This window comes from Limanda limanda, chromosome 4, assembly GCF_963576545.1.
Source record: "Limanda limanda chromosome 4, fLimLim1.1, whole genome shotgun sequence".
NCBI classification, from domain to species: domain Eukaryota; kingdom Metazoa; phylum Chordata; class Actinopteri; order Pleuronectiformes; family Pleuronectidae; genus Limanda; species Limanda limanda.
The window spans coordinates 3304546-3319001 of NC_083639.1; the positions used below are offsets into that span (position 1 = coordinate 3304546).

At 42.7% G+C, this 14456-nt stretch overlaps 1 protein-coding gene across 1 annotated transcript; it reads right to left on the reverse strand.

The window, feature by feature from the left end:
- Window positions 1–966: 966 nt before the first annotated feature.
- znfx1 (zinc finger, NFX1-type containing 1) lies at window positions 967–14305 on the reverse strand. Its single transcript, XM_061069144.1, has 17 exons — window positions 13706–14305; window positions 12821–13040; window positions 12332–12684; window positions 12055–12234; window positions 11496–11602; window positions 10981–11219; window positions 10722–10853; window positions 10362–10510; window positions 9996–10139; window positions 9787–9901; window positions 9010–9242; window positions 8182–8321; window positions 7543–7675; window positions 6708–6875; window positions 4196–4306; window positions 3940–4035; window positions 967–3783 (listed from the first exon to the last, which is right to left on the reverse strand). The coding sequence occupies exons 1-17, from the start codon at window positions 14303–14305 to the stop codon at window positions 1477–1479; spliced, it is 5427 nt and encodes a 1808-aa protein (XP_060925127.1). The 3' UTR covers window positions 967–1476.
- Window positions 14306–14456: the final 151 nt, after the last annotated feature.

Sequence of the window (14456 nt, forward strand, 5' to 3'; positions counted from 1 at the left end):
TGTGTCTGTATTTTGGGGGGTTTGTGTGTTCCTTTCTGGAGAGGATCTTTGTAGTGCCACTGGCAGGTCTCCTCCTGATTGGCTGGATGGGTTGATTCGTCCTGGCAGCTGCTGATTGGCTCCTCAGCAACAGGCCGCAGGTTAAAGCTTCCAGGTTTCCCAGTCGTCACGAGGACGGCGACTTGACAGCAGCGGCTCGGTTCTGTCCTCGATCCCCAAACTTGTAGTTCTCGTTTTCATTTGTGTGTATTTTTAGTGTTTAACTGTGATTCGAACTAGTAAGTATTTTGTATATATTGTATTTAGTCACTCACTGTTTAAAGTTAGCACTTAGGTTTGTAGGGGTGAAGCTGTCCGTGTTCTTTTCTGATTTTTCTCCTGATTTGTTGCCGTTTTGTATTTTAGCGAGATGGGTATAGTTGATTTTTGGTTTATTCATTTATATAAGTTTATCCAGCAGTTTACTTTGTGGAGTTAGTTTTTTTTTAATTGTTGTTTTGACCTGGGCCCACCCTGAGTAAGAACTGTAAATAATAAATTCACACTTTATGGCACAAGTTAGAGTTTTGATTGAGTTTGGTTTCGGGGACCGGCAAGGGAACCAGTTTTTGTGTACTTTCATGCTGCACTCCCACCCTAGACGGGAGCGTAACAATCATGTAAAGAATTCTTAATCTTGTATACATTGACTCACTATGATTTTCTTTTGAGAAACTTAAGAAAAACTCCAGCAAGACTCAGACATTTTAAGGGCGAAGTAATGTGGAATGTGACTGAATCGACCTAAAACTGCATATGTTGAAAAAAAAAATTGCATCGGGTGTTAAAGATAACTGGAAGAAAATATCTGGATAACTAATATCCTGTATTTTTAAGATGTGTGTAATAGCTTGCATGCAGAAATATGTTGCAATGATGCTGTGCAGTAAAAAAGAAAGTTTAAAAGAAAGTTCTTTGGAGCAAAACTGTGTAAACAACCTTTCATTTATTATTCAACTCTGAAACATAGTTCCACTCACATGAAGAAGCTTAAAGGTAACACGATATTTAACACTAATCTTTCGGTCATTATAAAGCGCAGGGTGGTTCTGTTATGTCTATGACATTGCATCACACAGTCTCTATCTCAAGTTATGTACAAACATTGGACCAAAGCAGCGTTACTGATGAAATGCCTCTTAGAGGACAGTAATGTACAATTTTAACCAACATAAATACAGCGTTTGAAAATTCCTTAAGACCTAAATCACAGAAAACAATTACTTTCTTCAACTTCATTTCAAATGAACGGAGCCCTGGCAAGCACTTTCCCTCCTCCTCATTGTGTTTACAACAACTGACCCTCTGATTTCTACATGTCAACCAAGTATTGCAGACAACATTTTGGGTTGAAATCACAAAGACATTTCCAAGAAGGCTCTCAGTAGTTCAGACAGGGCAAGTTGCCGTACCTCATCATGCTACTTGGTTTGCCGTTTACCATGTGTGACTCCCCTCACCAATAGTAGCATCACAATGAGGACACCACCGACTCTCCACAGCCCCTCCACACTCCCTTGCAAGATAGACGTGGCCTTTAGGGCATTTGTACCAGTGTCCAGGAGGCATTTTCATCCTAGTCTCCTCCCCACTGAGCCACAGGCCTGTGGATGGAAGTTTTTGCTCCAGCTCCATTATGGTTTCTTTCACTCTTTGTTCATCTTGCTCAGTGAACTGGCCAGACTTTTCCAAAACTTCTGTGATTGTTTGTACCTCTGACTGAGTAATAGAACTTTGCCCTCTCATGGTTGCCTTAGAACGATGGACGTCGAGATCAGTAAAGAAGGTGAGTCTCAGTAGCTGTCTCTCCAAATCAAGGACCTGCTGGTCTGTGAATTTCATGTGCAGGTCGCTCAGCCAGCTCAAAAACTCTGCAACATCCGCCTCAAACCTGGTGCTTTTCAGCTGTAGCTTTGCAACTCTAGCTATGAAATCCATCTGGTTTTCCAGGACCCACAGGTCATCTGCTGTGAGAACGCTCGCTCTCAGTTTCTTGCTGATGTGCTGATCAATGAATTGTTGAACTACTCCACAGGTGACAGGGTTTTCCTTCCACAGTTCTTTAAGAGCCTTCCTGTGCTTTTTAACATCTAGCGGATGTCCATTTACCTTCACCTTAACCATCTCTATCGCAGCCAGATTGCGGTTAATGTGAGATTTGTAGCGGACATTGTTGCGGATTGGAGTCTGACACCTGGGACATCTCTTCAATGTTATGGTCACCACCTCTTTATTTGCCTGCTCTTTGTCATTCACTCCCATGTACTTGTCCATCGCTGTGTATTCAAAGATGTGTTTACAGTCTTCTAGCTGAATAAAGTGAGCCTCAGCGTCACCCTCGGTTCCAAAGAGAATCTCTTTGACCTCATCTTGATTACAGATCCGACATTTCTTTGGACATCTGTCTCCACACAGACCAATGCACCGGTGGCCACAACCCAGCTTCTTGGCACAGGGTTGGGTGCACGGTGGATGATCACATGGCTCATGGCAAAACTTACTGCAGCTTTGGTGGAGGCACTGCCGGGCGCAGGGCTCAGTGCATGGAGTACAGGCCTGCCCACACAGCTTCATACACTTACTGTGGACACAGCAATTGTCACATGGTCTCTGACATGGGGAGCCATCAAGAAAGCAAGGTTTCTTACTCTTGTGTGAACAAACAAGAAGTCGCTCGCACTGCTGAAAACATGGGTAATGGAAGCGTCCCTGATAACACTGGGTGCAGTTACCATGACAAGTATGGCCACATTTTAGCTGCTGCTTACATGGGGTCAAACAATTCGGCCCGTCTTTCTCCGTTTGGTAAAAACAAGCCCCCTTCTGGCTGTGGCCACACTTTAGCTTCAAGGTGACCTGCACATTGCACCTCATGGTGCATGGTCCCCCGCAGGTTGAAACACATGGATGTCCACACTGTAGCATTTTCTGGCAAGGCTCCTTGCATTCAAATGTTTCTGGGTCTTGGTGGCAAGGAACCCTCTGTGGGTGTAGACACTGAGGTATGATCTTCTCAACCTTCACTGGACATGCCTCTGGGCATTCTCTATGACACACAAGTGGACACCTGTGACCCTGCTCGCATATAATTTTCTGGCAATTCTTGTTGCACATGTACTTCTTGTGCTCAGAGTCGTAGGGGTGACAGACGCTTGCGCAAACATGGCCACAGTCCAAACGGAACTGGCAAGGCTGAGTGCAGCCACCTTCAGGGGCTTGTTCGAAGTCCTTAGCACAAGCAGCTTCTACTTGTCGAGTTGGATGATTCTGACAGCACAGGGTGAGAGCCTTCCCAGTCTGGTTGTTCTCCTTCAATGTGCTCAAGATGTTGCTCCACAGTTTGACAGTTTCAAGTGTTTCACTGCTGCCAACCAAGTAAAGAGCTTTTCTGGCACGAGACAAGGCCACACAGACGCGATTGGGGATTCTCAAAAAACCTACTTTGCCATGAGAGTTGCTGCGGACCAGAGACAACAAGATAATGTCATTCTCTTCTCCCTGGTACTTGTCTACTACATGTACTCTGACTCCTGCGAACTTGCTGGCAGGCATAAGGTTGCGCAGACAGTGGAGTTGGCTGGTATAGGTCGTAAGGATGGTAATTTGCTCTGGTTCGTATTCTTGCTGGAGAAGATAGTGGCAAAGAGCGACAACAAACGTAGCTTCATGTTGGTTCTTTTGGCTTGTCCCATCTGTTTGTTCTGGATTTGTGTGCTCCACAAAGAATATGTTAGTTTTCAGGCCCTGTAACACAACATTTAATTGAAACATATTTAGGTTATGCTTCATATGCAGAATTCTTTATCTTGAATACATTGCCCAATTTTTTTCCATGCGGGCACGGATCCACTATGAAAAACAAGCAGTTAGACACAACAGGAGAGCAAATGTAATGCTCACCTTGATGTTTTCGAAGTTGAACACAGAAGGATGGTTTTCCAGCTCTGCGTAGATATGTGGGCTCAGAAGACGGGCAATTTCTGGCCTCATACGATGCTGAAGAAAAAACAGAATACATTTAGGACTACATGTACCAACAAACATACCTATTTAAGTAATGCATTCATCTTTTCTTTCATTTAAACCATCAAAAGCTGTAAAGGTTTTACTCAATTTACTGAGATCATGCAATAAGGATTAGAAAATAAACACAAACCTGGTAGTTGAGCCTGACAAAGGGAACTCCCATCCTCACCAGTCTTTCAAACATGGAGATCTCCATGTTGAAATTCTTAGCGAGTTCATACACTGTGACACTGGGCTGCAGCTGAAGGAGAAATCACATTTTCATCAGATGCTCTTAACACTTAAATCCTTATGAATCATTGTTAAGAACAATAGTGATTAAAGACCAAGTGTTTTTGTGTAAACTCAGAATCTGTGGTCCTGTTGTGGAGACCGTTTTAAAGCTATGAATATACTTTTATGATTAATACGGCAGATCAGAACACCTGTGAAGGGAATTTGAGTAACTAAAACTTTAAACATCTTTCTAGCTTTTGCCTTCTTCCATTCCTTGGTTTTTCAATTGACTTGGAAGGTTTACTGTACTAGATTCATTCAAGTGTAAGAAATAGTCCAGGATCATAACCATGTGAGTGAAGAACAGAGTGATAACTGTCACGGTCACATGCTTAGAAAAATCATACCAATTGCAGTAATGCAAATGCTGTTAAACACCTCTGTGGTCGAAGCAACTATCTATACAGTAGCAAGCCTAGAAGGGACAAACAATATACCACAATGGGTTTCTGTTTTCAGGTGACTGGGTGGGAATATAGAGTGTATGCAAATGCACTCTAACTTTCTTTTGCTGTCCTGTTAAGTTTTTAGCTGTTTTGTCTATGTGTGTGTGTGTGTGTGTGTGTGTGTGTGTGAGTGTGTGTGTGTGTGTGTGTGTGTGTGTGTGTGTGTTTGTGTGTGTGTGTGTGTGTGTGTGTGTGCGAACCTAATATAGCAGCAGGACAGAGTGTGATTGTGTATGTAGGTGGGAGGGGTGTGGGGGAGGCAAGACACCTTATAATATGAATGTCAGGCATTGTGTTCAGCTCAGTTCAACACCAAACCTTAGATTACTGAACAACATAAAAAGTGCCAAAGCTTATTTTACTCAGAAAGTGTTATCCATCCAACTCCATTACATGCTCACATTCAAGTTTGGGTTCCACGAAAAACAAAGCTCTCTGAACACATGTTCATTGAGTGAAAATCAAAACTATATGTTTATAAACTCAAGAAAAAAGATATTTGGTACATTAAACTGGACCCACTTATAGCCTCGGGTAGAGCGGTAAATGGATTTTATATTAATCTGAAGCAACTGTATAAAATGGCCATTAATTCCCAAACCTGATTTTCAATAAAGGAAAAGTTTAGAGTCAAACTATATTTTAAATTGCGTTCTTATGCTTGCTGAACTTTCAGTGTCACCGTAAGGAAGTCAGATTTGTTTGTATAGTCAAACAAATACATAAATCCATGCATAGAGTGCGACGAGCAAATATTAGGAGAAGAGCAGACATAAGTTACACAACAAGAAGAGAGCAGGACAGAATATTGAGATCTGTGATAGAACTGTGTGTAGTTGTGATCGCACACTGCAGATTGCTAGACAGGCTGCCTGGCCATATGTCCTTGGCAGGCCCTGACAAGTTGCTGTAATAGTCTACTGATTTCCTGCATATCAATCCTCACTGTTCTCTTGTAATGTCTGGCATGGGATGTTTTTTTTGTCCAGTATCCATTTCCCTCAAGGCAACAAACACACAAACACACTGACAACCAGTAAAATATACAAAATCCATCATGACAGGCCGTCAAATTTGCACCAAGACACACCAACAGGGTGTTTCTCAGTCAAAAGGATGATGGGCTTCTTAAATACACTGGCAGCTCAATGCTGGACTCACAAGTCTGTGTTGGGTGGATGCTTGACAATGGCCGTGCCCAATGTTTGTGCTGGTGATAGAGTACTTTATCCATCCCCGAAGGGAAATTAAGTACAATGGTGCAATCGTCTCTATCACAGTTTTATGCTTCAGGACACACAACATAGCTTGCTTTCGTCCTAGAGTACCACTGAAGCTCTTGACACAATGCTGAGGAGAAGTACAGGGCCAATGAGATCCACAACCAGATGAACACCAGGTTTGTCAGCTGCCTTTGCCCCCTCTTTTGCATTGACGCAAATGAATTGGCTACCGCTTGTATTAAAATGCTTGTTTAATTTGATTGGTAAATGGTAAATGGTAAATGGATTTGTATTTATATAGCGCTTTTCTAGTCTGATGATGACCACTCAAAGCTCTTTACAGTACAGTATCATATTCACCCATTCATACACACATTCATACAGTGCATTTATTCGCAGCACTTAGTTATTCTACGGGGGGCCATTCAGGGTTCAGCATCTTGCCCAAGGACACTTCGGCATGCAGATGGTTCAGACTGGGGATCTACCGCCGACCTTCAGGTTGGAGGACGACCACTCTACCCCTCAGCCACAGCCGCCCACAACATTGGCTGATGCCTCTGTTGTACAATTCGGCAGGACATGACATCACTGCATTCAAAAGTGAACGAGCAGCGTTTCGGTTGAAGCCTCGAACGCATTACTGGTCTAGTTTGATCACTTTTAGGGAACCGTATCTGTCTGAGTGAGCACTAACCTGCTGGTGGTCCCCGATGAGGATGAGATGTTGGCACCCTTGGCTCAGTGTGGTGATGGTGTGGGCCTCGAGAACCTGCGCCGCCTCTTCTACGATCACCAGACGTGGACTCACTTCCTGCAGAACTGAGCGGTATTTGGCTGCCCCTGTTGTTGTCATGCCAATAACCTGACGGACAAAGACACCACATCTGTTTATTTACACACAATACGAGCTCGTCTCTTCTAATAGATGTATGATTAATGTTATTACCACAGCCTGTCTGTAATGGGCATGAATACAATCAGTGTTCACTCCTGTCGATCTTGACTAACCAGGGAAAAAACTGAGTATTCCAGCAAATTCCTCTACTGGTAATGGGAGAGGATTTACCTGCTTTAAAAAAAACACGTTTTCCAGCTCATTTCAGTGTAAAAGAAGTATCTCTCTCTTCGATCAATGAAATATACACAACATATTAATTCCAGTCAAAATTCTCAAAAACAAGTTTAGTGTATTCAGCATTCAATTAAACCCATTTAGCTGCTTTGACTAACAAAGAATGTATTATAGGATCATAGAAAAAAAAAATATATAGTGAAGTCTATGGCCAAGGAGGCAGAGCTGGTCAACCACGAATCACAAGTTGGTAGTTGGATTCCCAGCTTCCCCAGTCCACATGTAGAAGCGTCCTAGAGTGAGACCAGAAACCCCCTCAATCGCTTCAGTGTATGAACTGGATGTGTGATAGAGAAACGCTGAATGACAGTGTGTTCTGAATGTGACTCCTGGTCGAAAAACTAAATCCACTAAGTCCAGTTAACCGTTTCGATTCACTAATTCAACTATACCGTACCTTGGCGTTTCTTAGGATACAGAGGCTCTCATGTCGTCTTAAATCAGCCAATCTTTCAGCTGTGTTCTGATAGGCGTCTTGAGCAGCTAGGAGTGCGATGCAAATCTCTGACCTGTAGCGCTCCACCCACAACCTGCAGACACAAATCACAGGAGAGCAAAAAACTGTGACTCAGCAGTTTTAACTAAATTATTCGGTATTACTCGATTATAATTATATGAAGTCCTGAATACTCATTATTTGCTCTGCATCTAGAAAAAGTACAGAGACATATGATATCTGTATTGGAAGGAAATTGCCCTATTTGTTAGTTTACATGATAATTAGGTCTATGTAAACATGAGCCCTCACAGTCCTGTTTTCACAGTGATAGAAGTTATGTCTTTGCTCTCTGAGGTGAAAACATCCTCTGGGATACATTTTCCTTGTGATTAGTTGACTTAATTATACACCCTGGGAATAGACTACTTCTACCAGACGGCGGTTGCTTGGGGGATGAGGGGAGCAAAGGAAAGACTGAGGAAAAGGAGGACTGAAATGTAAGAAAGGAACTAGGAGACAGGACTGACAGGAAGAGGTTTACTAAAGAATCACATGGTGAATGAATGGGACAAAAGTGAAACACAGACACAAGCCTACCGATAGAGTCTCCATCTGTCTGAGAGACAAAGGGTCCAAATATCTAAGATCTTCACCGCCTCCTCCTCAGTCATAGCGGAACCACTCTGCAGCTCTTTTCTGATGTTGTTCTTCAGCTTTATCCTTTGGTCCCGCTGCATCTGTATAGATCAGGACAAGTTAGTGAATTTGGACATAATATCATAGGGTTGTTTAATTTGATGAAGTATGATGAGGTCCATGTCATTCCAGCCCCTGTTTTAGAGCGGGGGGCCCACACAAGCAGGTGACATGAGACACAGTCCTGCCAAGGGCTTTGGGCAATTCCACTGATCAACAGTTGATGGCAGTAATGAGTCGCCCAATGAAGCAATGTACCTTCAAAAGCAGGGCAGACAGCTTTCAAGCAAACGTGGATGTAAATAATGCAAGTCAAGCGCTGTGATGTAAAGCGCTTTGAGTGATCATCAAGACTAGAAAGGCCCTGTATGAATACAGATCATTTACCAGATCACAAGCTCTTACAAGAATGAGTTTTTCAGATGCTTTGTGTGGAAGGATGTGTATTCAACACATTTGTTAGTCCCACATTTGAAATGAAAGCAAGGAATGAATGTGTGCAACAAAAACTCCACAGGTTAGCTTTAAGTAAAACGCAGCACCTGAGAATGTGGTTATTTTGGGCAGCTCTTAAATCCACTGTTAACACATTCATCCATCTACTCCCCTCAAACTACTGTTGTTCTAAGTGTGTTCAGACAGTCGGACTGAAACATTTAGCAAAACTTATAACTGATGAAATGATAAAACTCTTTACAATCTCCACATAAACACATCTCTTAATATTACCTCCCATCCTTCCTCACTCTGATCAGCCTGTATTTCAACTTCATCCAGGTTCATAACCAGCAACATTTCTGCCACTTCTCTGACGGCCGACTCCATGTTCGGCTCCTTTTTACGATCTCTACCCCGTCTGGGACCGCTGTCGTCTTCAATGATCCGCTCTGACTGGATCAGATCAGCCATCTCTTCGATCTCGATGAGGTCATCTTCCCCCAGCTCCATCGCCTCCTCAGCTGCTACATCCAGCACGTTATAGTAAGAATCAGTATCAGAATGGGTTCATTCACTCAGAACAATGTGTGTAGTAAGTTTTAGTTTTCATTGGCAACTTATAAAGCTGCATAGATTAGAACAACACATTAACAAAGGAAAAAAATATAGAATACATTGTATATTGTTTTGACTCTACATTACAAGATGAAGGATTTCTAATTAATATAATTTTCAGTAACTTAAATGGTCTACATGCACTTATCTATGTATAAAACCTCTTCTACGTCACAAAAGATGTTGACACAGATCTGCATTTTCTTTTAACTGGGTTATTACAATTGATAGATTAATTATTACAAATAATAATTCAATGTAATTTATTGAATTTGTTTAGCCATTTATTTTAATATGAAAAAATCGTGTGTCTCTGCTGTTTCACATTGCCTTTGATCTTATTACTTATTTGATAATGTTGTGCTTTTTAGTGTAAGATTGAGATGCTGTTTACACATTGAAAACAGTCAGTGAAGAGATGCTCTTTCAGTGGAGACCACTGACAACCCTTACCTCCATTTGTATTTGCAATCTCTGTCTCCCTCTGCAGGAAGACGGTGGCACCCAAACTCAACCACTCCATCAGACAGGACTTCACATTTCGAGCCGTGGAAAAAGAATACTGCACCTAGGATACCATGCAAAGATATCTATGCTTTCAGCCTATTTAAGGTCACATATATACATTTGTACAAATGTATTTTTAATTCAGAATAACTCACAGTTGGTTGCAGCAGACCGACCCAATGCGTTCTTGAAATGAACTTCTGTAAGATGCTTTCACGCAGGATGCCTTTCGTAGAACACTTCAGCTTCATGCTCTCATTCATGACATCCTTCTCATCCTTACGTAGCTGATCTTTAATCTGTTGAACACGTCATATGTACTTTGATAAGTAAAAATCCCCAAAACATAACATCAACATGAAAAAACAGATAATAACCTGATTCATTACTTATTTAAGCCTAATATATAATTTCATATATTCCTAACACCTAGCTATGAATGAGAGAGAAACGTGTGGCACAACTTGAAACATCATGTTGTCAGTTGTAACACTGTAGGAAATTGGGCTGCAAGAGCTCACCTCCCTATGCGCAAAACGCAGGTGAGATGGCAACAAGTTTCTGATGTTGGCAGTGTGACGGAGCTCTCTCAGATTGAAACTCTTCAGGATCTCACTGTTGCTGCGGCCTCCCACTCTCACGATGCCCTTTTTCAGAAACTTGTGAATACCTGAGACGCAGAGGCAAAAGAAAAGCAAATAAACTAAGACTAGAAATACCAGCAGCCCAGTACAATGCGCCTGCCAAGAAGGATTTGTGTTAGCAGCAGTTGCAGCACTTTTGTTGACAAAAATGCTGGAGAACTTAGTTTTTCAATGATTTGCCAACCCACTCAAACTAAGTATTCAACAGATCTGATGTGAATTCACATCCCTGCTTACCCTCAAGGAACTGATCCAGGGCATGGTTAGTGTAACACACCACCAGTATTGTACCACTGCCAGAGTCTTCACTCCAGAGATGGGCATTGGTCAACAGAGCCCGAGCGATCTTAAGACCAACGTAGGTTTTACCTGAGAAGATGGGAGAAGCAAAATAGTTACATTTTTTCAAGCATTTTTACAAAGTATGTCAAATATATTTTACACATTCACAAATAAATGAAGTTGTGCTTCCAACAATAGCTTGTCGGTATCTTACCAGTGCCAGGAGGTCCCTGAATGATGGCCAGCTCCTTTGTGAGAGCCAGCTGGACGGCTTTCAACTGAGACTCATCCAGCCCCAGCTCCTCCATTTTCGGCCAGGCGTTTGCCTTTAGGCTGTGAAAGGGCTTCATTTTTTTCTTATATTTAGGATTGGCAACAGATGACAGGTCATACGTATCTTGTCTTTTCAGATAGGCCGGGGGTAGCACATCTGTGCTGCACTCCACAATGTACCTGGAAGTATTATTAATACGATTTAAAAAACTTGCAGGAATCTGGTATATTGTTTCCGATTTAAAGTCTTCCCTGTTCTCACTAATGCCAGTTCAATCTTAAGTTGGCTGATAATAGCTAAAAATAGTCATGTCGCCCAGCCCTACTTTGTGGTATGTGTGAAGAGCACAGGGTGATTTGATGTGAGAATACATCATAACTCTGACCTTGCCAGTAAAGTCTGAACTCCTCCACAGCACACACAGACACACACATATAAACAGATCCCACACATACCTCTGGAAGGGCAGCTTGGACTCCTCCTGCTCTTGTAGGCCCTGTAGAACGTACCGATAGGCCTCAAAGAAGGCGATGCTCTCTACCATGAGGAACACTCGATCTTTCTGCGGGACAAGGTAAAACTACTTTTAGTTCATTCCTCCTTTTCTTGCGTTCCGTCACTGTGGTCAGTCACTGTATTCACTGTGACCTGCCTACATCTATTGATTAAATTATAAATTACTGTTTCACAAGGTCCCTCAAAGTAAATGAAATAAAATCTGTGCATGTGTTTCATATAAAACATTGCGATGCCCACTGCAGGCAACACACAGGTTGTGGTCGTCGAGGTTTCCTTTCACAGGAAATCGGATGACACCACAAAAATATCTTTTCACAAGAATTGGATGAAATAACACGAGAAATAATTGCAAATAAATGTGCAATTACCTTTCTTTTCCTCACACTTTATACAACACAAATATTGTATGGACTACATTTAGAATACCAGTCATATTATCAGTCCTCGTTTTATTTCCTCAGTTAGAGAAGACTATCTATGCATTCTGTTCCCCACCTGAATTCCAGCCAACTTGAGTCTGCTTTCTTCAATAAAGGTAATCTGGATCTTTCCTTTTTTCACGTCTGTGAGTTCCCGTTCTGACACAGTGGCAAACAGGAAGCTCTCCAAATTATCACAGGACAGGCAGACCAAGGAACCATAGATCAGCCTCTTGGAATCCTGCCAGCGCACAGACTAGAGGATTGAGAAGAATGGAGAAAATATAATTAGAAATATGTATGGAGTTCAAAGTGATTTAAACATTACACTGTGACCAGCATCAGAGGCTAACCTTAAGTGGCTGAACGTCAAACTGGACAATGTGGGAAATGCCATTCTGTGTGCATTTGATCGTCACCAGTCTGGTGTCAAAATAAACATAGATATTATCAAAGCGCTTGGTCTTCATTGTTTTATCGGTATTTCCTTTCTCCGTTTTGTTCCAGAGCAATTCCTGGATCCCTTCACGCAGTGGCCGAACAAAGTCCTCTCTCAGCAGCCGGAAGTGTGTGTCAAGGTAGAGGTGGGTGTTTGGGTAGCGCCGGGAGATGACGTTGGGTCTAAGGAAAGGCGTGTGTTGTAGCTGTAACTCCTCAGGAGTCGGACAGATGGATGTTTGGCGGAAATCTTCCTGTTCTTCTTCACCTGTGTTTGGATAAAACAAGTTTCAGTCACTTTTATGTCAATAAAACATCCCAAAAGATTTTCCAGGTAGTTTTCCAGTGTTGACCGGAGGTCAAATCAAATTGTCTAAAAACGAATATCTCTAAGAGGACATCACCAGGTGTAAGGAGGGCGTAAGTGTCTCTCCTTGAGGGCCGGGCTCCCTCCCTGGCAGTCTTCTCAAGGTGACGGACCGTGTCCTGAAGACCCGACACTCTCTCCTCCATTTGAGGCTGAACATCCACTCCTGATGCGCTCAGGTTGTTCATGGAGGCTTGGAGCATCGTCAGTAGCAGACTCACTGTCTGAACGGAGGTAGTAGGATAGGTGCTAAGCACCTAATAAACAAAACATGGAGTATAGTTATTTAAAGTATATAGAATAGAGAAAGAAGCACAATGAGGTTAAAATATCAATAACTTCCACCAAGGAAGTAATATTTTTACCCATCTGTTCTTTTGTTGGCTTTTGTGTTTGTTTGATTGCAAGATTACACAAAAACAAGTAAACAGATTTCTATTTAACTTGGTGGAAGGATGTGGTATGGATCATGAAAGAACCCATCACATTTTAGTGCGGATCCAGAATTTTTTTTATTCAACATTGTGAGCTAGGGCATTTTTCAATTTCTTCAACATTTTCCAAGAGAATATCTCATAAATCAGGCATATTTAAAGAACTGATATCTATGCGTGTGTGATATTTGGTACAGCCTGTTTGAATTTAAGAGTATTGCTCGGCCTTGGCGGACGTATGCGCTCTACTGAGTGCCATTCTAGTTCCATTTATTTTAAGAAATGGTGAAACAAGGTTGTTTGTCAAAGGCCCCAAATAATCTCCTTTCAATTTTCCACATCATTGGTTTTCTCATGAGAGGTTTGTTTTTGTCTGTATGTCTTGCTTTGAAGTGAATGGACTTAGCTGGGAAAAGGTGCTATTAGTTTTTCAGCATTAAACTACTTCAGCGGAATTTACTGATTGATTGTTTTTTTCCTCAACTTACCTCAGACAGAATAACCAGGATGTTTTCAATATGCTGAGGGTACTGTGCCCTGCGGACTGGGTCAAACTCTGACCCCATGCCCACCAGATAGTGGGGCAGGACAGTGCGGAAAAACCCAGAGTCTTTAATGAGGCCGGCCAGCCGCTGCCGAGATGCTCTGTCTCTCTCTGATTTGAAGGCTTTGCTCAGCGCCAGGCAGAGGAGTTCGACAAGGTCCTGCCTCATCTCTGTCTCACACAGGACATCTTGTAGGGCAGGGTCAGCGGAGAGGGCGATGGCCACCACAGACGGGTCCTTTCCAGACAGTTCTTCAAGTGCTTTGTAGCCCAGGCGACGGACCTGGGGTGCTCCAGCTCTACCTGTAGACTCTGAAATTCCTCGTGTCTCTCTCAAACCACCTCTTCTCTCACCCCCTCTACCTCTTCTTCCATCCACACTATGTCCCCCTCTTCCTGACCAACCTGTCTGTCTATTTGCAACATCCCCTCTAGTTCTCCCTTCTCGGCTCTGTCTCCCACTTCCTCCTACATCTCTTTGGTCCCATCTCTGCAATATGACTCCATTCCCCTGCACCCCTTCACCTCTTCCTCCTTGTGTCATCCCCCTGCCTCCTCTTCCTCCTTCTGTTTGCCCCCTGCCTCCTCTTCCTCCTTCTGTCTGCCCCCTGCCTCCTCTTCCACTTTCAGACCGCCCCCTGCCTCCTCTTCCACTTTCGGTTTGCCCCCTCCCTCCTATTCCTCTTCCAATCTGC